We start from the raw sequence: 23,915 nt of genomic DNA on the forward strand, positions 1-23,915 counted from the left end.
TCATTTGGCTCCTTACCCAAATTTCAGTGAACGACATGCCGTTTGAAATTTTATATATGCCTCTCTCTCTCTCTCTACAAACTGCAACTGGTTTTCCCTTTCTTCTTCGACGGCTTGGCTGATTGAAATAGTTCGTTTGGCTGCCGAGAAAATTCGGGAAAAAAAAAAAAACGAAAACCCTAGATTACGCATCCTCTTGTAGAGAAACTGCAAAAATACCCATTTGTAGCTGAGCAAGAAATTCTGGTGGAAATGACGAGCTATGTATGGAGGAAATATGCAGACTATATATACACAAAGTGGGAAAGAATGATTCTTTGGACCATGGTTGAGCCTTACAGCAGACCCAAATCGTTTACACCCTTGGTCACTATCTATGTAGCCGCTTTCTACACTGGGGTCGTTAGCTCTGCTATCACTGAGCAGCTATACAAGGTAATTACTTTGCTCTGTCTTCTATTTTTGGGATTTTATTTTATTAATGTTATTGTTAATTTTCTGGGTTACTTTAGTGGGTCAAGACCAAAAATTTGTTTATGGGTTTTTAGTTCTGGTGTTGTAGTTCAGAGGAAGAGAAAGTTGGATTCTTTTCGTTTTTTCAACATCAAATGGTGCATAAAATAGACGTTTTGAAATTTCAAAACCTGTTTGATTGAGCTCTGTCAAGTTGCTTATATCTCTAATGTTAGTGAGAACAAGTCCTAAACTAGTGTTATAAGAAATAGAGTAAATCCTGCACCGAAGTTCGGTTTCTTCTTAAATCTTTTTGTTGGACTGAAATCTGTTGTAAACTTATTGAGTTTGTTTGATTGATGTATAGTTTAGGAGAGGCCATTTGATAGTGCTTATGGCATTGTTCCAGCTTGAAGGTATATATTATATGAGTTCATACCAGTGGCATAGCTGAGAGGAGTGTCACTTTGACAGACCTGTGCGTCAACAGGTTTGGAGCTGGAAGGAGCAGCATTGATGCCTAATTTCCTACACACTTTATTGATTAGGTCAATAGGTCTAGTTCACTTCGCCTTCCGTAATTTATGGTTGTTGCCATATGCCTTTTAGTCGCAGAGCTGCAATCTAAAGAGAAACTAATTTGCTCTGATCTTTGAAAATATTCACAGAGAATAGAGGAACAGGGCTGGGAAGATGCCCTATTTTTCAGTTCTGGCCTCAATAGGAAATTTCTTGTGATTGTCAACAACCTACCATTAGATTTTTCTTTCATTTATTTATTTTCCTTTTGTATCTATTGAGTGATTGGCAAAGAATTCGGTCTCATTTCGGCTTTCTGTCAGATTACATCATTGGTGTCACAGAAGTGTTGGCGCCAACTCTTACTCTTAATGTGCCTGCCAATCTCCCTTAGCTAATCTGGACTTGTCACTTGCTCACTTATATATGATGATCTTCATTCTTATCCAAGCTCATTTCATTCTTTTTTTAGGAAACTGGTTAACTTTATATATATATATTTTTGAGATTAAGATCGGTGAATTGGTTTAACTGGATGTACATTTATCCAGAGTTCAATGGTGATAAATATAGTCATACCAAATTTTGAAGACCTAAATAAAATCTGCACCTTTAAAATTGTGCAGGAGAAATACTGGGAGGATCATCCTGGCCAGGCAGTGCCTCTTATGAAGCCAAAGTTTTATGGAGGGCCGTGGAGGGTACAGCAAGGAGAGGTCCCAGCCAGTCAGTGACTGCCCTAGAAGAGTTGCAGAAATTGTTTCAAGAGTTTCTACCTTTCTATGCGTTGTTTTTGTTGATGAATGTCAAAGGTTTATTGTGCCAAGAAGAATTTGCTATTCCATGAAGAAGAAAAAATGTAGAAAAATCCGTCACACATAATAAGAGAACTTGTCAAACGTCTCTTTGTATGGAACTAATGGCACCGTCCAATTTCACTTTTTATTTTTTAATTTTCTGTATAAAACTACTTGTATGGTTTTGTACATCTTTTGGTAGTAAAATATTTGAAGTCAAACAACTTAAACATTAACCCAACACGTAGCTGATATGTGATCAGTGATCTAACTAAACTCTAAAATTAGAAATCCAAGCTGCACAGATTCTGCACTCTTTCTCTGCCACAGACCTCCATACCATTTCTTCTTCTTTCCATCTCTGCCTACCACCGGACGATGACAACATACGGGACTATTCCGACAGAGCCCCCTCCTTCCTCAAACCTACATTTCGTTGCACGTGCAAAAGAACAGATTGAGTCGGGGCTTGGCAAACGTAGACCATGGCTAGAGATGATTCAACTGCAAGATCTCACACTTCCCACCACCTTCAACCAATCAATCCAAAGAATCAAGTCCAACGTGGTGTTCTTTCGTATGAACTATGCCATAATCATATTGTTCATTCTCTTCCTAAGCCTACTATGGCATCCCATTTCATTGATTGTCTTCATCATCACGATGGTTGCATGGTTGTTTCTGTATTTCCTGCATGACCAACCCTTGATGGTTCTAGGCTACCGGATTGATGAACGATTGGTGACGATTTCTCTATTGTTGGTCACAATCGTCGCACTTTTTCTTACCAGTGCGAGATATCATATCATTGTGGGACTCTCCATTGGCCTTGGGGTTGTGTTGGTTCATGGAGCTTTAAGGGAGCCTGAGGATGTCTTCATTGTGGATGAATTAGAAGGGCCTGGATCAGGTGGTGCACATGCTTTCAAAGTGCCTCTGAAAAATGCTGCCTCTTCTTCTTATTCTTTGCCCCAATAGTGATTTTATCATCTTGGTGAATTTCTGTTTCATCACTATAAATTCCCTGGAATCATTAAAAGTAAGGGGTTCTTTTTACCTTATATTTTTGTTTGTAGAATTGTACTTTCTTTCCTTTTCTTTTAATTGTTTTGTATAAAAAGGTACCACATGTAACTGTTAGCACTATTTCTTTCCAATTTTGCAAACGTGTACAGGACTCAAATTTATAAATTCATATGTAAATGGTGTCATGCAATTGGACCTGAAACTGCAAAAAACCCAAAGAAGCAAAAGTGAATTTCAGGTTTCAGGTTCTTCCTCTATTGGAACTGATGAAAACAGAGTGCTTCAGTATGTTCAAGCAGCTCCAACTTTTTCTTCGACATTGGCAATTGGTTAACCGAAAAGTGGACTGATGGGTAGATAAGGATGCCTCCAAAGTTAGTGCACGAGAAGGACAAGAAGATAGGAACATGGTGTACATACATGGACTGGTTTTGTCAAAGTTGCTTTTGGAATCTGTTTCATTATCTTGAAGTATTCAATTACATGTAAATGCTCCAGCTTCATTGTGTAACCTAGAAGGCTAGAACTACATGTTAGATAATATATTTTTCAACCAAATTGCAAGCTCCTTTATATCTTCGTGATGATACCGATATGAGACATGGCCCTCGCAGGGTCAGATAAGAGAATTGTATGCTCAGATTGCAGCATCTTTTCATATTTTGGTAAACTAAATTTGTTTTTGGCATCTCAACTTGATTGGTTCTGGAATGAGACAGGCATACAACATGGGATTCCAAACTGTAATGAAGGTTTTCTTATCTCGTTGTAAGCTAAATTGCTAGGTCATAGTAAAAGTAATGGTTATGGTAATGGATTGAAGTTTTCTATGTTACAGCTTGGAAGCTCCACTTTTCAGGTTTCTGTCACTTTCAGTGCAAAGGTTGGGTCCCTAGCTAGAATTTGTCTTTCTAGACTCTGGTTTTCTTTACAAGACTCATTATTTACAATGTAAAGCAACCCAGATCTTGCCATATCTTGTCTGCTCATTTTGATCCAACTACTCAACTGCCTCAGATGAAATCGCCGAAATGTTAGAACCTTCGAATGCCCGTTAAGAAGAGCCTTATACCCTCTAGATGAGCAAAAGAACAGAAATGCCAACTTGTAACTGGCATCAAATCAAAACAGAGCAATTTAGTTAACTTTGATGTGATACTTCCTCCTACACACCAGATAAAACCAACCCTACCCTTCTTATTTCACCTAAAATACAAAGCAGCTCATAGAGGTTTATAGAAAGGCGAAAGTGTCTTAAAGATGTGGTGCACTGGAAATCCACCTCAGTAGATACTCCACAGGCCTATCAATTTGCAAGTATGTGTGGACCAATTCAGTTTAGTACTGCTACTCTATCTACACCATCCACGAGCTTAGGGGAATCATTCTTCTTTTGTTTGGCTGACTGTACTAACAAAAGCGCTTTTGAAAAAAGCTTGGCTCTTGGCAGCCACTATATGGCAACATCTACAAGGCCATGACAGCAACGTAAAGGAATGAAAAGGGTCAAAAAGAGCGAATTTCATAACGCAAAGTACTCAACTGAGCAATCTGCTATTACAGGAAAATACAATCCCACAAGGAAAACAAACCATGAAATATGAATCTACACGTTTGTTATAAATAAATAAAAAACCGAGGATTCATTGGAGGAGCATGTATGATTAACTCTAATTGTTTAGATAAGTTCATTTTTTTGTTTAGATAAGTTCATGTTTGATTGACAACAAGTCACAAATTGAGAAGAGAGGAAAACAAAGCCAGAACAGAGAACCCAAAAGGGAAAAAGAGAAAAAGCCCAAAAGATTCATATACTTTGTGACAAACTTACAACAAAGTGGATCGATTACAATTTGCATGGCATCATGCAGCTAAGGACATTATTGCTTATTGGTTTATGTACAGTCCAAACCAGTACACAGAAATCTGTGATTAAAAATAAATTAGAAACTCAAACATTACAATTGATCATCATCATCACCATCACCATCCTTCATTCTTTTCATTGATTCATAATTCATCCAATAGCAACAACACTTAATCACAATCAGATTATTCATCACATTCATGGTCATCAAGATCAAGACTTTTTACAGGCATTCGAACCAGAAGCGCAGTGAAAAACCCGAAACTCAAGCTTGGGGGAAATGGCCTGCAAGAGCAGCCTTGCTGTGTGCTCTTGTTTAACCAAAACTCCTTCTTTTTCCACCAAAACCGCACCTACAATTTTCTCATACCCAGCACCCCCACCAACAATGTAAGCCACCAGAGCCGATTGAACCGGGCCCATGCTCGGATTATAAGCTGCGGACTCCATGTACGACCCTTTGTACACATTCCCATCAGTGTCCAAAATAGCCACACCAGATGGGCACCCACTGTACGGAGCATAAGACTTGTTCGCGGCCTCTAAAGCCGCGACTTTTAACTCCGCATTCAGTTTAAAATCGTTGGTTAAAATCTCGGTTTCGCCCAAAAATGACAGCCCGTTGTGGTGGTACTCTAAAAGCAACGGCACGTCTCCTCCGAGAAGGTCTTCGGGTCCGAACCGGTGGGGGAGCAAATGGAGAAGCGGGTCAAACCGGTTTAACCCGGAATTGTCGTCTCCGGACTCGACCGAGGTTATTAGAATCTTGATATCCTGGGCTCCGCGGATTTCTTGGAGGAACTGACGGCAATGGCCGCAGGGAGCCGCCGAAACGGCCACGTATTCGAGTTTGGCCTCGTTGTGGATTGAGAGGTTGGTGACGAGGAACTGCTCGGCGTGGACGGAGTAGTGGAGCGGGAGACCCGGGAACTCGAGGTTGCCGCCGAAGAAGATCCGACCCGAAGACCCGTATCCGATGGCTCCGACGTGGAATTTGGAGATGGGCGGGCGGGCGAGGGCCTGGGCGGGTTTGACTAAGGAGGGGAGGAGCTGGAGGACGGTGAGGTTGGATCGCTTGGCCATTGATTCGGCCTCGGATGCTTCAATTACGAATCTGGGTCGGTCCATTTTGGGAGGAAGAGAGAGGTGTCGGGTCGACCCGGTTGAGGAGTTTTTGGTGGGTTGGGATCAGAGAGGGGGCGATCCTAGAAGGGAGGAGGAAGAGAGTGAGGGAGGGAAATGGGAGTCGTATATATAGAGGTTTTGAAGTGGATGTTTTTGCTAAGTATTTTAGACAAAACCTTTAATAAATGAAAAAAACATGTAGAAACTCTTATTAAATTTTTTTTGACAAAATGATATTTTAAATTATGTAAAAGGTGTTTTGAACTCGATTGCAAAAAGATGAACACACTACTTTAAATGAGTGGCCTAACTCACTTTGCATTCCTAATATTAGAATGCGTCACAAATTCAAATGTCATTTCCTTGTTGATAAAAAGAAAAGAAGACAAAACTCAAACTCAAAGAAGAAATTGCAATTTGTAAATTTGAATTTGGATTATAGGTGGGTCAAAAGTTTATATATCACAAACTATAATTAGATGTACGTATCCATCAATTGCTATTCTAAGTATATTTAAATATTAGAAGCGATATATGACCTTTTGCCTTTTTCTTTTTCTTTTGCATGTATTATTGCATTGCTTAAGTCAGCTTCCTGCATGTGGTGAATTGCAACCAAATATATCGTGGTTAGGCAAGAGAATACAAATATGGAATTCATAAGATAATATGGTCTATGATTTGAAACATATGTGTGATATACAAGAAGGGAAACAGATTTTCATAGGATGAAAATTAAAAAGGGCAGAGAGAAAATTAGCTATCGCGAATTCAACATATTATATACATATTATATACATGTAGAGTAATGATTTATGTTATTAGATCGTCAATCTCAATTACACATTCATACAAAAAATTCACATCGACAATTTGACAATATAACATATTTTTTTAGTAAGTAATATATCAAGCCAACTCCTTAGGTTGGCCTTTTTCCTTTTTATATTATATGTAATGATGCTCTCACAACAATGCCCTTTTCAAATGGAATAGTGGGTGGTGCTTTTCTGGTGCAGGCTCAGAGGCCACTTGCAGTACCTTTGACATGATTCATGAATACATGATGGAGAATTTCTCCTCCCACATGCAATCATGCATGCATCTATAAATATATATTTATTTGGATCATATGATTTTCTTCCAACTGATTAAATTTAACATTGGATTCACACTTATCCTCTTGGAATTTTCTGTGTAATTGCTGCATGCTAGCTAGCAAGCAATTGTTTATCTATTCTGTCATTGACCATAAATATATTGCTTAGTTACTACTCTGTCTAGTCAGAGGTACTATTTTCTACTGTCACTAATTTTGGAGCTTCCTTGTCCTCAACGATCCTTCATGTCCCCTTCCTCACCTTGCCTACCAATCTATCTACAACAACAACACATTTTGTCATCTTGCAATTTGCGGTAGATCTAAGTTTTTGAGCTCACACATCTGTACTTGTTTATAGACTTTAAATTAATCTTTCTTTCCAATAGGGACACCAGTACCTTCCGAAATGGGGCTAATTCTATCTTTTTCAAGTAAAAACTTTGAGAGGTCTGCCTAGACTCTGGACTGTTCCATCAGTTAACAAAAAGAAAAAATTACAATAAGTGGAAGAATAGAAAGCAAATTACTATCTGAAAAATGGGAAAACCTACAAGCAAAGCAAGGAGCTGCCAGAAAAGCCCAAATGTAGATTGAGTCCACATAAGATAAGAGTATCTGCAACATTAGGAGGAGCCAAAGGAAGGTATGAACTTTGCAAGCTCAGAAACCTGAAAGTACCAAATTAACTTGAACTCACACCAGATAAAAGATAAAAAAAGATCTTTCACTACATACAACTCAATCTAATAACCTCCACTTTCATAACATACATCTTTAAATCTCCCAAATTAACTAATTTCAGTACATATATGCTGCATATGAAAACTCAACTCCCTACTCTGGTATTTTTTTTTTTCAATATAAGTGGTATGAAATTGGTAAAAATTTTCAGAACACAAGTTATCCACTTTCCCTATGTGTAGCATGTGTTCAATTAGCAGTCCAAAAAAGCAACACTATCATTTGATAGGCCACGTAAACTGTAATTCCACCACAGATGTGGCAAGATGTGATCCAATATTTCCAGATAATCTAGAAAGAAAGGGTTTTTTTTCTTTTCCCCCGGTATCATCTTCATTTTTATCAAACAAACGGTAGTTGGTGTCGTCCCTCCTTTTTATGCGTCACTGAAACTATAAAAAATGCCCAAATGCGTTGGCCTCAGACTCTCTCCTAGACTGCCAACTTTGGGGGGTATATGTCCTTCTTCATCATCTCATTCGGGTCGTAGCGCTGTTGGGTATGTTCCCGTTCTAGCAAAAGCACTAAACAAGTGGAAAACTGGAGGCAGAGCGCCTCGCCGTTTGGTGTTGGGCCTGGGGGTCTCATTTTGGGCTCAGTTGATGAACATGTCTGGTGCTGTTGGTGGCAAGTCTTTCACGGCCTCTGCAAGGCTCAAGAGCGGTCCTTCTTTTGAAGAGGTACGATTTCAGTCTATTCTTGGAGCTAAATTGTTGTTCTTTGCTTAGTTTATTGATTTGGTTTCTGGGTTTTCTCCAATTTTGGATTTTGATTATGTAGAGGTGCGGTGTTGAATCCAAAGTTTTGACTTTTATAGGTAAATTTACATTTCTTATGTGGGATTCTTCAAGGGTTATGGATAATTGAGTAATTTGTCTAGCTTGTAAGTTGAAACAGTAAAAGCCTTAAAGTACTGAGCTTTGGTTGAATTGGTTCACAAACCCTGTTCTGCAAACAAACAGAGCCATTAGATTGTTGCTGGGCCACTTCTGTATCTAAAAATATTATGAATTCTTCAAATTTAATCTATTGCTTGATGTGCTTCATGTTGTGAATTTTTGGAATTCTGTTTGGTTTGCCTAATCTCCTTATGTTTTGTGTCAAATTAAAGATATTGAAGAATGTAGAATGGCCGGAGCAGTTTCCCTTCAAGGAGGAGGATTTCAAGCGCTTTGATGAGTAAGACATCTAAACTTTTGTTTTGGCATTTTGGTGTTCCAATGTTGAAACTTTCAGCCAAAGATTGGGTTAAGTTTAACAAGTTCTGAAAACTAGAAATTGATTTCATCAGGTCATCAGATCAATTGTTTTATGAGGCTCCACGCTTTGTGACACATATTGATGATCCAGCCATTGCGGCGCTGACCAAGTACTATTCAAAGGTGTTTCCTCCTAGCAACAGTCCAGGAGTGAGCATCCTGGATATGTGTAGCAGTTGGGTGAGACCTTTTAAGTTCTGGTTTGAACCTTGTTCCACATTGCAAATTTTGTAATTTTTACTTTAGGAGTAATAATCCTGTTTTTGATATTGTGTCTAGGTCAGTCACTTCCCACCGGGATACAAGCAAGAGCGAATAGTTGGGATGGGCATGAATGAAGAAGAGCTCAAGCGGAATCCAGTACTTCTTTTTTAGTTACTCATGTTTAGAATCTAAACATATTGACATAACATTTGACCCAAAAAAAAACATATTGACATAACCTGTTTTTCTTACTTGCAATGTCAATTGCATCATAGCCTTGATTATGAATTTTCTTACACGATTCTCGTTTTGGCGGAGTGGGTTTAAACCAAAACTAAGCCCCTTAAAGTAAATTCCTTATTCATTTTAAACTGTCCTGTCTTGAGGAGAGAGTCTTAGTCCCTTTTCTGATGATATTTTCTGCGAGCAGTCATTGTAACCAAAAGCTCACAGAGACATATAACATGTAATTTCTTAAACCAAAGATGCATTAATATGTAACTAATAGGTTTCTTTGAAATTGCGTAAGTATGGTTAAGCTTGTTTGTCTTCTTTTCATTAGCTATGGTAATTGTTGACTAATCATATATATAATCATTGTATTGATGATATGAATATACCCTCATCGATTCAACTTTGTAGGTTTTGACAGAGTATGTTGTGCAAGACTTGAATGTGAACCCTAAACTTCCCTTTGAAGACAATTCCTTTGATGTTATTACTAATGTGGTATGTGCATCTCTTTCCATCTCTTATGTTATTTTATCATCCTCTAATAGAATTTCTGTAAGTTCCATGAGGCTTTTGGGGCTCAAAATAACTGGTTATGTTTACATCTTTCATTTCCAGTTTCTAAGCACTTCATTTTGAAAGGTACAATGTTTTATACTGCTCTCAGAGCTAGATGAATTTCAAATTGCAGGTTAGTGTTGATTATATAACAAAGCCTCTAGATGTTTTCAAGGAAATGCGCCGGATTCTTAAGCCTGGTGGACTTGCTATAATGAGGTGATAACTGATCATACTGTCTGCTTTCAGTCAAATATGTGCCTTCTCAGGTTTAGCTACAAATTTGAAATCCAAAGCATAAGATAATGTGTCATATGTATGGATACATCTTATACCTCATTCTGCACAGAAAACAAAGAGGGGTTACACACACAGAGAGAGAGAGAGAGAGAGAGAGAGAGAGAGAGAGAGAGGCTTTAGTTGTTTTTCTTAATCTTTCAGGTCTCTCCTCAACCATTTCTAACTTCTAATGAAAATGTCTAAACAGCTTTTCCAACCGTTGTTTCTGGACTAAAGCAATCTCAATATGGACATCAACTGGTGATGCTGATCATGGTTTGATCGTCGGATCCTATTTCCACTACGCCGGAGGATTTGAACCACCTCAGGTATACCCTATATTATTTGTGCTGTCCATACTACTTTCTTTTGAATACAATCAAACCATGTACTGTAAGGCGTGGAGACTTAAACTATAGGTTTCTAAACTAGTGTGCTACTGTCTGCAGGGGGTGGATATATCTCCCAACCCTGGACGCTCAGATCCCATGTACATTATTTACTCCAGAAAATTATCTACGGTATAGATACATGAAGCGACGAATTTCAATGGCCTAATCTCAAGAGAAACTGTTACCAATAATTCCAAATTCATAGCAAGTGAACTTAGCAAGTTTTGCCTCTTCTCTTTTCTGCCTGTAATGTTCACTCCAGTGTGCATGCCACCATTTCATGTTCTTGATCTTCTAAATTGGTAATATCTCTGGAAAAGGGAAAAGGGAAAAGGCAGAGCTCGAAATTCTCTTCTTGGACAATAGTTTCTAACTATATAATTTTGATCACCTTGTTCCTTGCAAAGTTGGTCTCCCTAGTCGGCAAAGTTGGTGCATATTTTAGAAGGTAGGCATTAAAAAGAGTGTGCGCGTGAGGGTTAGCTGCAATCCTGCCAAATTGCCCATATTAAAAAAGAAAATAGGTCTGTCCAAGAAGCCAAGGACCACTGAAACAGAAGCATCTTATACCAGTAAAAAGGAGAAAACAAAAAAGAACGAAAAAAGAAGCTGATAATTGAGATTCTATTCTCATCAGTATTTAAAAGCACAATTTACTAGAATTTCACTGCCTGTCAATTGTCTCAATCCACAGAATCTAGATAGAAAAAAGAACAGAGGAATATGTACAAAACTAACACTATTGACAGAGACACATTCATTCATCCTAAGGAAGACAAACAAAAACCAGTGAAGTAAAAATTGGGTTGTGTTCGGAAACAAGGGTAGCTCAAACCCATCCTTGTTTGTAGCGGCGGAAGAGTTCTTCTGTTTGTGCATTCTTGAAGGCACTGCAGGCAATAAGATAGACCCAAATGAGTAACACCACTGCCACTATAAGGATCACATTTGCCCTTCTCCATTCTCTCCTCAGGTTCCCCAATAGGCCAGCCCTGCAAGAATTGCAGTTGTAGCACAGCAGATTTTGGTCATTGTTCCATAACAAGCAGTCCTGATCAGCTCCTGGGTTTACTGGGTTTATCCACAATGTTGGGTTCACATAGTTGTAGCCACACAGTGTTGGAGGTTTACAACATCCTGACTGTAAAACAGTAGAAGAAAAAAAATTACAAAAAAAACCCAACATCAGAAATGTATGTTAAAATAATACGGAACAGAGAGGGAAAAACACCACCAAATTTTGTCAATATGTGAGCTAAAAGCTGGCAGCAACAACAAGACGTTCTTTTTAATCTTCTTCAATGATTCAATCAACAGAAAGTTACAAACTGTGACCCCAGTTATGTTATTTTGGTTTACTTTAATTTGGTCTAACATCCATGATTTCTTGTAATAATTAAGAAGATAGACACTTGGGGATATTGGCACAAATTCTTAAACCTTCACAATGGGAGCAACCAATAATCATCGAGGAGAGCAATTGAGATGCCCCCACACATCATGAGGTTTTGTGTCCCTTTTTCATCTAATTCTAATGCATTATCAAAAGTCTTGCTGAGTCAAGCCAACTCATTCAAGGTCCATATTGAAAGGTTGATAGGGGGCATGTAGTGTGGGTTGCATATAAACACAATTGGTGGGTCCCACTGTACTCTACTGTATGTAAATTTCAGGAAATTTATGCTTCCAACATCTAGTGATCTAGTTCTGTCATATTCTAGTAACTTCAGTCACCACTTTAACTTCATCATGTAATTGTAATAAGTTAACAATCATAATGTGGCATTTGGGAAAGTAAGGATTGAGGAATCAAAGAACAGTTGAGTGTTTCTTTTCTGCTAAAACAGACACCAGTAAATCAACTCCTTTTTGACAAATGGATAAAAGGGTATCTTTATTTTTCATGAAAACTGAAATTCAACCAATAATTAAAGTTAAAAAAACCATCTTTCTCAAAAATTGAACAAAAAGAAACCTTTTTAGTAACAGAGGAGAGAAATTAAGAGAGAAACTTGCCTGAAGAGGAGAGATGTGAGCCGTGAAGAACTGATCAGCAGAGATGTACTGCTGGGTAAGCTTAGGACAAGTATCAGAATCAGCCAAACAAGTCCTTATCTTCTGCCAAGTCCCAGAGTCCGTGACATAGTCCCTAAGCCACTTGGAAAACCCATCAAGCCTATACTCTCTATAGGCCCTACCAGGCACAGAATAGCTTCCGTCAGGCCTTGTAACAGTGAAAGCAAAGATGAGCAGCACAAGGATCAGGATGATGAGGGCTGCCATGCAGAAAAGGTAGAGAGCCAAGAGACCCTGTTTGTTAAAACAGGCACCAATAAAGCCAGCAAGAGAGACAAGCAACATGAGAGCACCAAGAACAAAGACTGGCCAGCGAAAAGAGTGGATGCACTCGTTGTCTGGCTTTGAGGCAAGCCATATGCCTGCGGCCATGATTGGGATGGCGCAGAGGAAGGCTATGAAATTGAGAATTGCAGTTATTTTGTTGCTCACTCCCATGGTGGAATAATTTTGGGGAAGAGGGAAGGTTAGAGAGAGTGAGAGAGGGGATGTGATTGTGTTTGGGATAGTAGGTGGGGGAAGGGGTTTTGTGTTTGCTTTGTTAGTTTTTCCTCTGTTTTGGTGTGAATTGTGATACTTTGGATTGGGTTATATATGCTTTGGGATTTTGTGTGCAAGTAGGGTTTTTTATCTTAAGGTAGATCGGATATATTCTTACATCCCAAAAGAGATGTCTTTTCTACTCATATGGAATGCTCTTAGCAAAGTTATCAAAGAGCAGTGTAACAAATAGTCTCATTATATTAATATCATCTCAATATGTTGATATTGTTCCATTACTACGATAGTAAACAATCAAAATAATTTTGATAAGTATTTTTATTAGGCATATTTTCATTTTTATTGGAAAAAAATACTTTATTGTTAAAGTTTTATATGATGTATACCACAATTTAAGTGTAAATATTAAGATACGGTGAGAGATGACTCAATTGGTATTTCAAAATCAAAACTTATATGTAACCGACAATTATGTCTCCATCACGTTATGTGGTGATATGCAAATTTTTCTTCTTTTTAATTATTTAGTAGTTTTCCAACTTCTACTCCAAGTGACAAAAGTAAAAGAGAAACATTTCTTTTAGAACAGATTAATTTTTTTGTCAATGCTAATGACAGTAACTTAAAATTCACGTGAATTGACACACCCTCCTAGTTAACAACAAGAAGCTTTGATCTCCATATCAAAATTTATGATGTTTACGACTTTACTACATGCCGTTGAAATTACTTGAAACAAAAAGTGAAACCGCGTTTCTCAAAAGCGATTATACCAAGAGCCCCAAGCGAAAGCGCATTTACCGCGATTATCAACACGCCCCCAACCGCACTCAACAAAACAGAACTCCCCGCGAGGTTTACATGCTTGCCCACGTGACACCAGCGCAAGCCACCACGTGTCTTGGATTTGATTGGTCCCAACTCACGAGAAATTTCCAAAAGGCCGTGTTTGGCAACAAGTACAAACAAAAACTGATACTCCAATCATCTGTTAGTTAAAAACGAACATTTAATTTTCCCGCGTCTTCTTGGACTCTCAAAACCCCAGAACGCTGAAACCCCCAAAACCCAACAGCAGAGAGTTACAGAGCAAGCCAAAATGGAGCAATGGGTCCCGCTATTCGACATCTTCTTGACCTCCCCAACTCCCGAGTCCGAAGCTTCTACATGGTTAAACCAATCTTTCAGTGCCTCATCGTCAACCTCGACCCCGATTACCACGGGCTCTTTCCTCTCGTTGCTAATGAAGCCTTTGGATTCGATTGTCGTCGACGAGTCTTCTTCATCATCTTCGGCTTGGCATCCGTGTACAAATAGGTGAAGGGTCGAAACCCAATTGCTCTTTTGATAATTTTCATGGGTTTTGGCGACTGATAGTGAGTTTTGATGAACAGGGTGATGTTTATACAGACTCTACCGAACATGGTTCAGTCGCGGGTTCTATCATTTCTTGGTTTTGAACGTCAAAGGTTTTCAGGAAGGGACTTGGCTAAGCTGGCCAGGACCGTTTTGAGTGGAAGTCAGGAGCTTGACTTTTGGGTACAGAGGGCTGCACGCAATCTGCTTGATGTAGTGTCTGAGTCAAGTTACGAGTGGATTTCTTGCTTGAGTTTGGATTCTCGGGGGGAGGGTGAGTTTGAGTCCTTGCCGGGTTGGCTTAAGGATTCCGCTGCTTCCAGTGACTTGGTTCTACCATGGCTTCCTATATCGCCAGAAGAATTGGATTGGAGGACAGTGAATGGTAACTATGAAAATAACTATGGCTCATTGAGTCAAGTTGGAGAGGATGAAGATGAGGATATGAATGATGTTCTGGAGGAAATGAATATTGATAATCCAGAAAGTGTTCATCTCGAACCTGAAATTAAAAAAAGGGCAGTAAGTTTGAAAGCTCGGGTTGTGGATTTTCAATCAACTTCTAAAACTGTAGGATTAGCGAAAGAAATTCATGAACTTTGCTTAGAAAAAGGAGGAGATTTTTTCACGGTTTTGGGTCTGATTGAACCTTGGTTAGCTGATGATGAGACTGCTTCAATTCTATTATCTCATCTAACAAGTGGAAGTGAAGAAGAGGTTACTTGGCCAAGCCAGGTTCTGTGTTCGATCATCCTTCCCAAGCTGTTGGTTCTTGAGGAACCAGCTTCTCGTGTGCTAGTGACTGCAACAGTAGAGTACTGCAAGCTTCATCAAAGGGCCAGTGAGTATGCACTCTTATTTCCACTAATTCTTCGACGGGATGGCATCAACAACCCCATATATGATGTGATCACGAGGATCATCAAGGAAAGCTTGCACCCAGCTCATGTTGCTTCTTTCTGTCAGAAGCTGCTGTGTGGAGAAAAGGATGAGAGGAAAGTCATTTGTCTTCCTTGCCATGAATATCTGATAACTGATAAAATGGTATGGACAGAATCATTTTTTAACCTGCTCCAAAGCATTTTGAATCATAATGTTTATTTATCACAAAATTCAGTTGACCAAATTATTTACCAGGTTCAGCAATTGGCTGAAAGATTTTCCAACTCTCTGAAATTTGGGAACTTTTTGTTATGTTTAGTCACCAAATGTTCTCCATTCTTGAAGCATCACAAGCTTATATTGACTAGAGTAGTTAAGCATAACAAAACGTTCTTAGCCAAATCTATATTAGGTAAATTGGCTGGCTTGTAGCTTTGATTAATTGTAATTCTTTGGATGAGTTTTTGTGCTGTGAGCCTCTGTCTCTATGAATGTACATTTTGAACACCATCTAGATCTTATCTCAAAAGCTATTTTTTATGTGAATGAGCTAGTTTGTGGGAAAGTTCTACTGAAATTTTAGTCTTAGAGCAAGCCATTTTAGACTTTTGATCTTCATTCATTAGCATTATATAAGCTACTGGTTTTTCTGTTTATATTGAATTACAATTATGTTTTAAATCATTAGGTATTCAAGTAATGTTTAGAAAGCAATTATGCTACTGTAGTGGTTGTGTTTGACCTGTTCGGTCATTCTTCTCTTTTCTGTCATAATATTAACTCATAAAACATGAATACGAAGAACTATAGGAAATTTACTCTGAGCAAGCCCAAAGGATATCCCATAAATCAGTTTGGATGAATAGTTTCATTATGTAGGCCACCTACTGTGAGTACTATGTTGGGCGCTGTAGATGTGTATCCTATAAGCCAGTGTCGAGAATTAGTTCGATACTATGATCTAGCTGGGATAAAAAGCTATATGGTAACAAGGTTATTTTTGTCCTCATCTGTAAAATAGTTCATTGATATCATAAATGAAATTATCAATATATATATACAATCTTTTTCAGTTCATTAGTTTTGGCCTTGTACAACACTGATGGTATATCCCTCAACAAGTCTTAATCAAATTAACAAAAGAGAATCGATAAAAACATATTTTGCATCATCTTGAAAGAATAAGAGATACCATTATTTTCTATTAAGAACTCCCCAAACAAACAGAAAAATAGAACCAAAGAAGAGAAAGAAATACATTATCCAGTTGCCTAGCATCTCCTTTTATTTTATTTTTCTACTTTGTTATTTCTCTTTGAGTGGTCTTTTATGTAGATGACATATCATCAAATAAGGAAAAAAGAAAAAACCCATGAGTGAGGGACGCGAACTTTATTTAATTTCCACTTTTAGGAAAGGAACCTATTGTGCAATTTGTTTCATGGACTCGAATCTGCGGCCCTTGTCAGAAAACTTTGTGGTAGCATAAAACTTCAGGTAATCTTGAAAGCGGACATGATTGGGGTATAAGAGTCTGGGAGCTGGTGAGATAATTGCATCACCAGCAGGATTATAGAAGGTAGCAATGGACAGTCGACTTCCATTTTTGTCTGCCATGACACGGTGCAAAACACTTTTGTACCTTCCATTACTCAACACTTCCACTTGGTCACCTATGTTCACAAAGATTCTGTTGTTCTTGGATGGTGGAATTGCAACCCATTCTCCATCTTTGAAGAATTCAAGACCTGGAACTTGGTCATCTTGGAGCAAGAGTATGATCCCACCAGCATCAGTGTGCTCTCGAAGTCCTCTCACAAGTTCTGGCTGAGGACATTGAGGGTACTTTGCAACTTTTGTCCCCACAGAAGGACCCTTGCCAGCACAGAATGCATCCTTTATATAAACCTTCTTCAAACCAAGATTCTCGCACATGAGCTCAGAAAGTTTCTCTGCCATCTTAATAAGCTGAGGAATGTACTCATTCATTGTTATGCTGCACATATGATTTGAAGTGTCATTTTACAGTTCATAAGTTATGATTTCTTCCAATCCTATGGTTATGTGACTTACCGAAGATCGTCTGAGAGGTTTGGAATATCTTCAATATTAGATGTGGGGCGATGCCAAATGAAAAAGGAGCTTTCCCAGTCTTTTTCAGAGGTAATATCTTGCTCTAAGCTTTTAGCCATCTCTGACTTATAAAAGCTCTCTTTCAAATTTTCCTCATAGTATTTATTTATCAATTGCTTCACTTTCTCCATCAGCTGTTTATCAATTCCATGGTTCTCAACCTGCAAATGTTAAGCAATATATTTGTCAAAACGATGTGAAATACATGTCCATTTAGATATGAAAATAGAAAAAGGAAAGGAAAAACAGAATTTTCTTTACTTGAAAGAATCCCCATTTCTCACAAGCTTGGTGCAGAAGATCCATCGTTTTGCTCCTTTCTTCCCCATTGAGCTCATCAAAGTCTATCACAGGGATTCCCATCTCCTTCATTTTCTCTAATCCTGATGTAGAAGATAGGTTATACAATGGAGTATATATAGGCCCAGAAATTATCATAATTACCAATATTATAATAATATAGAGGGTAGTTAAATTACAAGATGTGGCAGTTACAGATTAACCTCGTTGAAAGGAGACTTTCTTGGATGCCTTGAAAAGAGCAAAATTTCCAGTCCAAGTTCAACTGCCAAAAACCCCATGTGAATAATTTTTTTTCTAAAATCTATTCTGACCAACAAGTCAATCAAGATCTTTCTCTTAAACAAAGTCTTGTTTCTTTCATTTTTGCAAGAAAAAAACTTTCCCTGATTAAGTTAAATTATCTCTCTTGTAACCCCATGTGTTCATATGGTTTCTGTCAAGTGGGCTTTATTATATGCATATTTTTGTAGGGCATTACTCTGGTCAGTTGTTTTTGCATTGTAATTCTTCGTTTAAGCAAAACTAGGGGCAGTTTGACCCTGAATGAATTGCCATTCAAACAGGGAAAGAAAAACTGGGGATTGAGAAACTCTGCCAGTGGGCGCTTTTGTCTGAAAGTTGTTGCAGGTAGCTATCAGGCAATTGGATACTTCCAAGTCAAGCCCACAACTGAACCTTAATCACTATTAAGAAACGGTTTAGTTATTAACCTTTGTGATTATGCAGCATGTCATGTGTTTTGTTTAATAAGGATCTAATTTGAACTTAATTTGAGAACTTATATATCTGCCCCTTGATCTGATATGGACAGCTAGGATGTATATCGACTGTTCGTATCTCATTTAATATGCAAAACCCTGAAGTTAAATTCTCATTAATTAAATTGCCTATTATAAAATTGTTATAGGCTATCTCTTGCAGATGTGAAGTAGCAAATTGTTTGGATGTTCAGCAGCATATGTTGAGCTCCAATCCTTGGCTTGCAGTAACAGTTAATTGTTGTGATACATCAGAACAGCTTGATGAATATCTTAAGTTAAATGTGCTATTACATTGTATCACGCCCACAGATTTCATTTGCCAAATTTTGTGAAGTATTTTTCTTTGTAAGCTTGTCATTTTGGAGATTTGTTTATCTTTGTAAATGTTTTATGCCCATATTTTGTGAGGTATCTACAGACATATCTGACATATTAAATTTAATCCACTGAGTTGTGTTGTGCCTTAAAAAATAGGCTTTTTATCACAAATGGTCCTTGACATTTACGAAATTATCACGAATGGTCCTTGAGGTTTTTTTGTGACACTAATAGTCCTTAACGTTTGGACTTTTTATCACAAATGGTCCCTGTCATCAAAAATTCTATTAAGTGTATGATGTGGAAGATAAGTGGAGCCCACATGTCCAATCACATCGTGACATATAGATTAAATAAATAAATAAATATTTTTTTGATGAAAATCCATTAAAAAACCATTTAGCCTCTCTCTCTCTCTCTCTCTCTCTCTCTCTCTCTCTCTCTCTACATGGGTCACCGAGAGAATAAGAAACTGTTCTCGGAGCTCGTCATGTGTTTCTTCTAGATGTCTGAACTGCCCCTTCTTCCATTTTAGCTGATCTTGAACCTTCTGATTGTCCTCCTCTAGTTTGAGTATCACATCATCTCTCTCTCTTAGTTCTTTGGGTGCATTAGCTTTCTTCTCTGCTTCAGAAAATTTCTTCTGTGAAACTGATAGACGGCCTTTAAGGCCTTCAATCTCTTCTCTATATGCACGGATTGTTTTCTCTTGATCCATTTTCTTCTCATTTGCTTCAATTTCTCTACAATTCATCCCAGGCTTTTCTTGGTCTTTGTTTATTTGAAGAGCATGATGAACTTAAGCTTGAACTTGGTCTTCGGGATTGAAAAACTTGAAGAATAGAGAGAGAGAGAGAGAGAGAGAGAGAGAGAGAGAGAGAGAGAGAGAGAGAGAGAGAGAGAGAGAGAGAGAGAGAGAGAGAGAGAGAGATTGAGGCTAAATGGTTTTTTAATGGATTTTTATAAATAAAAAAATATTTATTCATTTATTTAATCCAAATGTCACGATGTGATTGGACATGTGGGCTCCACTTATCTTCCACATCATACACTTAACATAATTTTTGACGGCAGGGACCATTTGTGATAAAAAGTCCAAACATTAAGGACTATTAGTGTCACAAAAAAACCTCAAGGATCATTCGTAATAATTTCGTAAACGTAAGGACCATTTGTGATAAAAAGCCTAAAAAATATTTCAAACATCATTCCCAAGAATGAATCAAAGGGCAGCCCATGCTTGAAGGTACTGGAAACGAAGCAGATACATGTAGCTTGGTTGAAGGGGTTAGACAGCAACTGTGTGAGAGCAAGTGGAGGTTAAAAATTAAATAAATTGTTATGTACAAAGGAATTTTTCGACATATTGCATTATGATTTAAGAAAACAAAACAAAAAATTTATAATAAAAAACCTGCCAGTGAAACATTGGCCCAAAATCGATACGATCAAATAACATTGACCATTTAATCCAATTATTTTAAAAAAATGTAAAAATACTGCTAGACATTGAAAGTCAAGTTCCATGGCAATCCAAATTGTTTTGGGAACCCTTATTTTCTAATGTCCATTTTTATTATCATTCATGTTACTGTAATTTTGAATTTCTTTGAAGACTCTGCCTATTACTTAGACTAGTTGAGAGATTGACTTAGTCTTTCTTGCTCTAGCATATCTAAAAGTCAGAAGACACCCCAAAACCATCAAATTTTACTTTTCTTTGTTGGTTTCTGACCTTACAAGTCACTTGGTTCTTAGTTGTTTGGGAGAGAATTTACATTTGTGAAAGATGTCGTGATTTACGATTTAAATCATAACAGAGAAAAACAATCTTCCATTCTTATGGTAAAGATTGACCAAATGATAAATAAATTCTTGCTTACTTCATTTAATATCTTGCCCATAGTATTTGAAGGGAAGGAAATTAAATTTCTATCAGAATACATAAGGAGAAACACTTAATTCAATTCAGTAGAACTGTAGCTCATACTATTTTAAATGACGATTTCACATATTTAGCGGCATTTTACAAGCTTTAGTGACGAATTTTAGGTCTTTAATTTGGTTTACCGTATTTAGCGACGTTTTATTCTGTTGCTAACCGTTGTTAAGCGTTGATTAAAAACATTTTTAGAAGCGGTCTGAAAAACCGCCGCTAAAAGTCGAAAAGAAAACTGAATCATCCAATCCCACCTTTTGGGCAGTGTTTTGTTCATTCAGCAACGCAATTTTAGGAATCTCCGCATGTTTGGAAAAGAACCATTTCTCATATGGTCCGTATTTATATATATTTGTCAAAAAATTTGCTCAAATTGAAGTCTTCTATTTGGTGTTTTTCTCTGATGAAAAGATTGTGCAGATATTAAATAGTTTTTATTTTCATTTTAACATCATTTGATATCCCAATTAATGGTAATGGAAATAAACAACTAAATGAAATCACTGAGGGATAGTCTTCTCAGATCGAAAAGAGAGAGTCCAATGCCCATCCAGGACCACCTCGTGGTTCAGACCAAAAAAAAAAAAAAAAAAGAGTCCAATAACCAAAGGGTCTCGTACGGATTAGTAGATGAAGTACTCGTTTCGAGCAGATTTCCACCTCAGAAAACAGCAATAAAAAAAGCAGCCAAAGTGCTGAAATAAAAAAGATCAAGGTATCAACATATCGCAAACGCAGACTAATGCCAAGGTTAAAAATCACAATGGGCATACGGACGAGCATTAGAAGGCACCAGAACACCAGGTGAAATAGAACTCCAAAAGCTATCAAATAACATACGAAGCACACCATAATATACTGAATTCGATATCATGCCAAATACAACCAACCAGAATGAAGTAACCGATACACACCAACAAAGCATGGGATGGAAAACTCAGACGCAGATTGTTATGAAGGTCCGAAATGAAAACGATCCACGTATTACAGCTCATTTTCATAATATGACTCGAGCAAAACGCAGTAAGAAAAGCCTCAAGATGTAAAGGATTCAACATCCCGAGAACTTAAATTTATCCAAGAACTTAGATTTAGGCTTTCCTAGCTGCAATGCTATTGTTTGTGTTATTTGAACTATTTCAGTTCTTTTTTCTTTCTTGCTCACAGCATTTATGCTGACACAGTGATGCCAAATACTTCCCCTCCAACTAGTCAAGGAAAGAAACCATATAAAAACAGAGCCCAGAGGTCAATCTGAAAACTATCATAGGGAATAACTTATTGGTTACATCAAATATTTTGAAACTTCATTATCATTAAGGAAATTGAAAAGGGTGACCCAATCTTGAAATTGTGAACTTTAAAGGAGCAGAATCAAGGAGCTCTCTAAAACTAAATTCAAGGAAGGTAGCTTATTGTGAAGAACTGATACTTCTAAAACTAGTTTTTAGTTGTTCATATACCACATTCCACTTCCTAAATATTTCAGTTCTAGCACATGGGGAGGCACTGCAGTAGAAAAGTGGGTCAAACTCTCCCCTCACCCCAAAGTGCACCAAGTTTCGATTCAAGTAGGAGACAATCTTGAGGCAACCCAATGTTCTAATTAATTTATGACCTTACCTTCTTCTTCTATCCTTGTATTGGACAAAACACAGGTAAAATTACATGAACTTTTCATTTAATTAGCCATTTATTTGCTGCTTATCTAAATTTCCTTTCCAGAAAAAACCAAAGGGTTCTACTTTTCTGTTTTCCTGCAATACATCATCCCTAAATTACAGACACCTATGAACATCACTATGCTTTGTTGGGTAATTACCCTAATAGCAGTGAGATATATGAACAGTTTTCTGAACCTCCAACTTTAATATTCAGTATCATTGAATTAAATTCCTAAATAATTTAACAATCGGATTGAAGTTTGAACCAAACCCAGCAATTAGCAACTACACAATCGGAGCCCCACAAACTATTGAAGATTAATTTTACAAAATATGATGAATTAGAATTACCTTAGAACTTAACAAGGCTGTTCTGTTCCCATGCGACTAACGAAATTAGAGGCCACAGCATCCCAACACCATTCAGCGTTGTAGACGACGATTCAGAGCCCTCGTTCCCAACAGTCGTAGTTCTACAAAGGTTACTATAACACCAGAAGACGTCGACGTTTTCCTCGAGTTCTGGAGAGGAAAATGAATGAGGACAAGAAATTGGGTTTTCTTGTGGTTCAAATGTTCACTTAATGAGCCCATTTTTCACTTTGGGCTTTGCACAATATCCCGAATGTAGTGGCCCAAAGGAGCTTCACTTTCATGCGTGTGAGCCTCTACTTGAGCTGGGCAATCCCTATGATCCATTTGTTCTTCTTCATGAGAAAATAATTGCAATTTTGCTAATAAACTTTTTTGAGCTGTTATTATTTTTGCGAAACATTAATTTTCATTGAAAGCTAAGTAAAAACTCAGAATGCATATACCAAAAACAAAGCCTCAAATGGAAGTTCATGCAACATAGAAATTCTAAAAGACATAAACAAATAGGCACAAGCATTAAAAGACAATGAGAATAAAATATACAGCTTGGACCGATACCCTAGCAACAACCAGTGCTTCAAAAAGATCAAGGTAGATAAACAATTTTTCAAATCAAACATCTTGTGACAACAAACACCTCAAAATGAAGGGCTCCAAGACATTCCAGAAAACATCACAGTATCCCCAAATGGAGGTTTTTGCACTTTAAAAAAGTTATTATTCACAAATAAATGTGAGCCCGACTCAAACAACAAACATTAATCATTATTGAAAATGATTTGGGGAAGATGTCAATTAATTGATGAATCATCCTCCTAAAAGAGCACAAATTCATCATTATTGACCTTTGCTTAACCTCTAATTTTAGTATCCATCGTGTGACACGTGCTTCCAAGTCCCATGCTTAACACCCCAACAAAATAAAAAGTGAAAAAGCACTTTTCTTTTTTTTTTTTGGTGAAAAAAAAAGCACTTTTCTTTGGTACAACATAAACAAAGAAATTCCTTGAATAAATATAAAAATGTTTCGATTTATCAATAAATAAATAACCGA

At 37.5% G+C, this 23,915-nt stretch overlaps 7 protein-coding genes and 1 long non-coding RNA gene across 8 annotated transcripts; 4 read left to right on the forward strand and 4 right to left on the reverse strand.

Annotated features, from left to right (window-relative positions):
* Positions 1 to 70: 70 nt before the first annotated feature.
* EMB2752 (embryo defective 2752) lies at positions 71 to 1,925 on the forward strand. The gene is made up of 2 exons (XM_021951390.2): positions 71 to 435; positions 1,599 to 1,925. The coding sequence occupies exons 1-2, from the start codon at positions 253 to 255 to the stop codon at positions 1,704 to 1,706; spliced, it is 291 nt and encodes a 96-aa protein (XP_021807082.1). The 5' UTR covers positions 71 to 252; the 3' UTR covers positions 1,707 to 1,925.
* A 117-nt stretch (positions 1,926 to 2,042) lies between these two features.
* Positions 2,043 to 3,354, forward strand: PRA1.C (prenylated RAB acceptor 1.C). Its single transcript, XM_088255956.1, has one exon. The coding sequence runs from the start codon at positions 2,148 to 2,150 to the stop codon at positions 2,745 to 2,747; it is 600 nt and encodes a 199-aa protein (XP_088112082.1). The 5' UTR covers positions 2,043 to 2,147; the 3' UTR covers positions 2,748 to 3,354.
* A 1,225-nt stretch (positions 3,355 to 4,579) lies between these two features.
* On the reverse strand, positions 4,580 to 5,942 carry LOC110751152 (cytidine deaminase 1-like). The gene has a single exon (XM_021951586.2). The coding sequence runs from the start codon at positions 5,788 to 5,790 to the stop codon at positions 4,876 to 4,878; it is 915 nt and encodes a 304-aa protein (XP_021807278.1). The 5' UTR covers positions 5,791 to 5,942; the 3' UTR covers positions 4,580 to 4,875.
* A 1,855-nt stretch (positions 5,943 to 7,797) lies between these two features.
* Positions 7,798 to 10,959, forward strand: LOC110751057 (S-adenosyl-L-methionine-dependent methyltransferases superfamily protein). The gene is made up of 8 exons (XM_021951475.2): positions 7,798 to 8,310; positions 8,742 to 8,809; positions 8,922 to 9,069; positions 9,169 to 9,249; positions 9,736 to 9,822; positions 10,016 to 10,101; positions 10,370 to 10,490; positions 10,611 to 10,959. Exons 1-8 carry the CDS (start codon positions 8,032 to 8,034, stop codon positions 10,686 to 10,688), a joined length of 948 nt encoding a protein of 315 aa, XP_021807167.1. The 5' UTR covers positions 7,798 to 8,031; the 3' UTR covers positions 10,689 to 10,959.
* Positions 10,960 to 11,190: 231 nt separating this feature from the next.
* On the reverse strand, positions 11,191 to 13,309 carry TET2 (tetraspanin2). Its single transcript, XM_021951476.2, has 2 exons — positions 12,570 to 13,309; positions 11,191 to 11,694 (listed from the first exon to the last, which is right to left on the reverse strand). The coding sequence occupies exons 1-2, from the start codon at positions 13,065 to 13,067 to the stop codon at positions 11,383 to 11,385; spliced, it is 810 nt and encodes a 269-aa protein (XP_021807168.1). The 5' UTR covers positions 13,068 to 13,309; the 3' UTR covers positions 11,191 to 11,382.
* Positions 13,310 to 14,117: 808 nt separating this feature from the next.
* LOC110751116 (fanconi anemia group E protein FANCE protein) lies at positions 14,118 to 19,007 on the forward strand. Its single transcript, XM_021951546.2, has 3 exons — positions 14,118 to 14,447; positions 14,525 to 17,531; positions 18,368 to 19,007. The coding sequence occupies exons 1-2, from the start codon at positions 14,230 to 14,232 to the stop codon at positions 15,798 to 15,800; spliced, it is 1,494 nt and encodes a 497-aa protein (XP_021807238.2). The 5' UTR covers positions 14,118 to 14,229; the 3' UTR covers positions 15,801 to 17,531; positions 18,368 to 19,007.
* On the reverse strand, positions 16,542 to 18,171 carry LOC110750990 (ACC oxidase 1). The gene is made up of 4 exons (XM_021951402.2): positions 18,005 to 18,171; positions 17,763 to 17,884; positions 17,442 to 17,662; positions 16,542 to 17,364 (listed from the first exon to the last, which is right to left on the reverse strand). The coding sequence occupies exons 2-4, from the start codon at positions 17,871 to 17,873 to the stop codon at positions 16,791 to 16,793; spliced, it is 906 nt and encodes a 301-aa protein (XP_021807094.1). The 5' UTR covers positions 17,874 to 17,884; positions 18,005 to 18,171; the 3' UTR covers positions 16,542 to 16,790.
* Positions 19,008 to 21,234: 2,227 nt separating the features above from the next.
* Positions 21,235 to 23,145, reverse strand: LOC110751114 (uncharacterized). The gene is made up of 2 exons (XR_002525826.2): positions 22,838 to 23,145; positions 21,235 to 21,517 (listed from the first exon to the last, which is right to left on the reverse strand). It is a non-coding gene; the product is annotated as an uncharacterized LOC110751114 (long non-coding RNA).
* Between the last annotated feature and the right edge of the window lie 770 nt (positions 23,146 to 23,915).

Source organism: Prunus avium, chromosome 7 (genome assembly GCF_965620075.1).
Source record: "Prunus avium chromosome 7, drPruAviu1.hap1.1, whole genome shotgun sequence".
Classification (NCBI taxonomy): Eukaryota; Viridiplantae; Streptophyta; class Magnoliopsida; order Rosales; family Rosaceae; genus Prunus; species Prunus avium.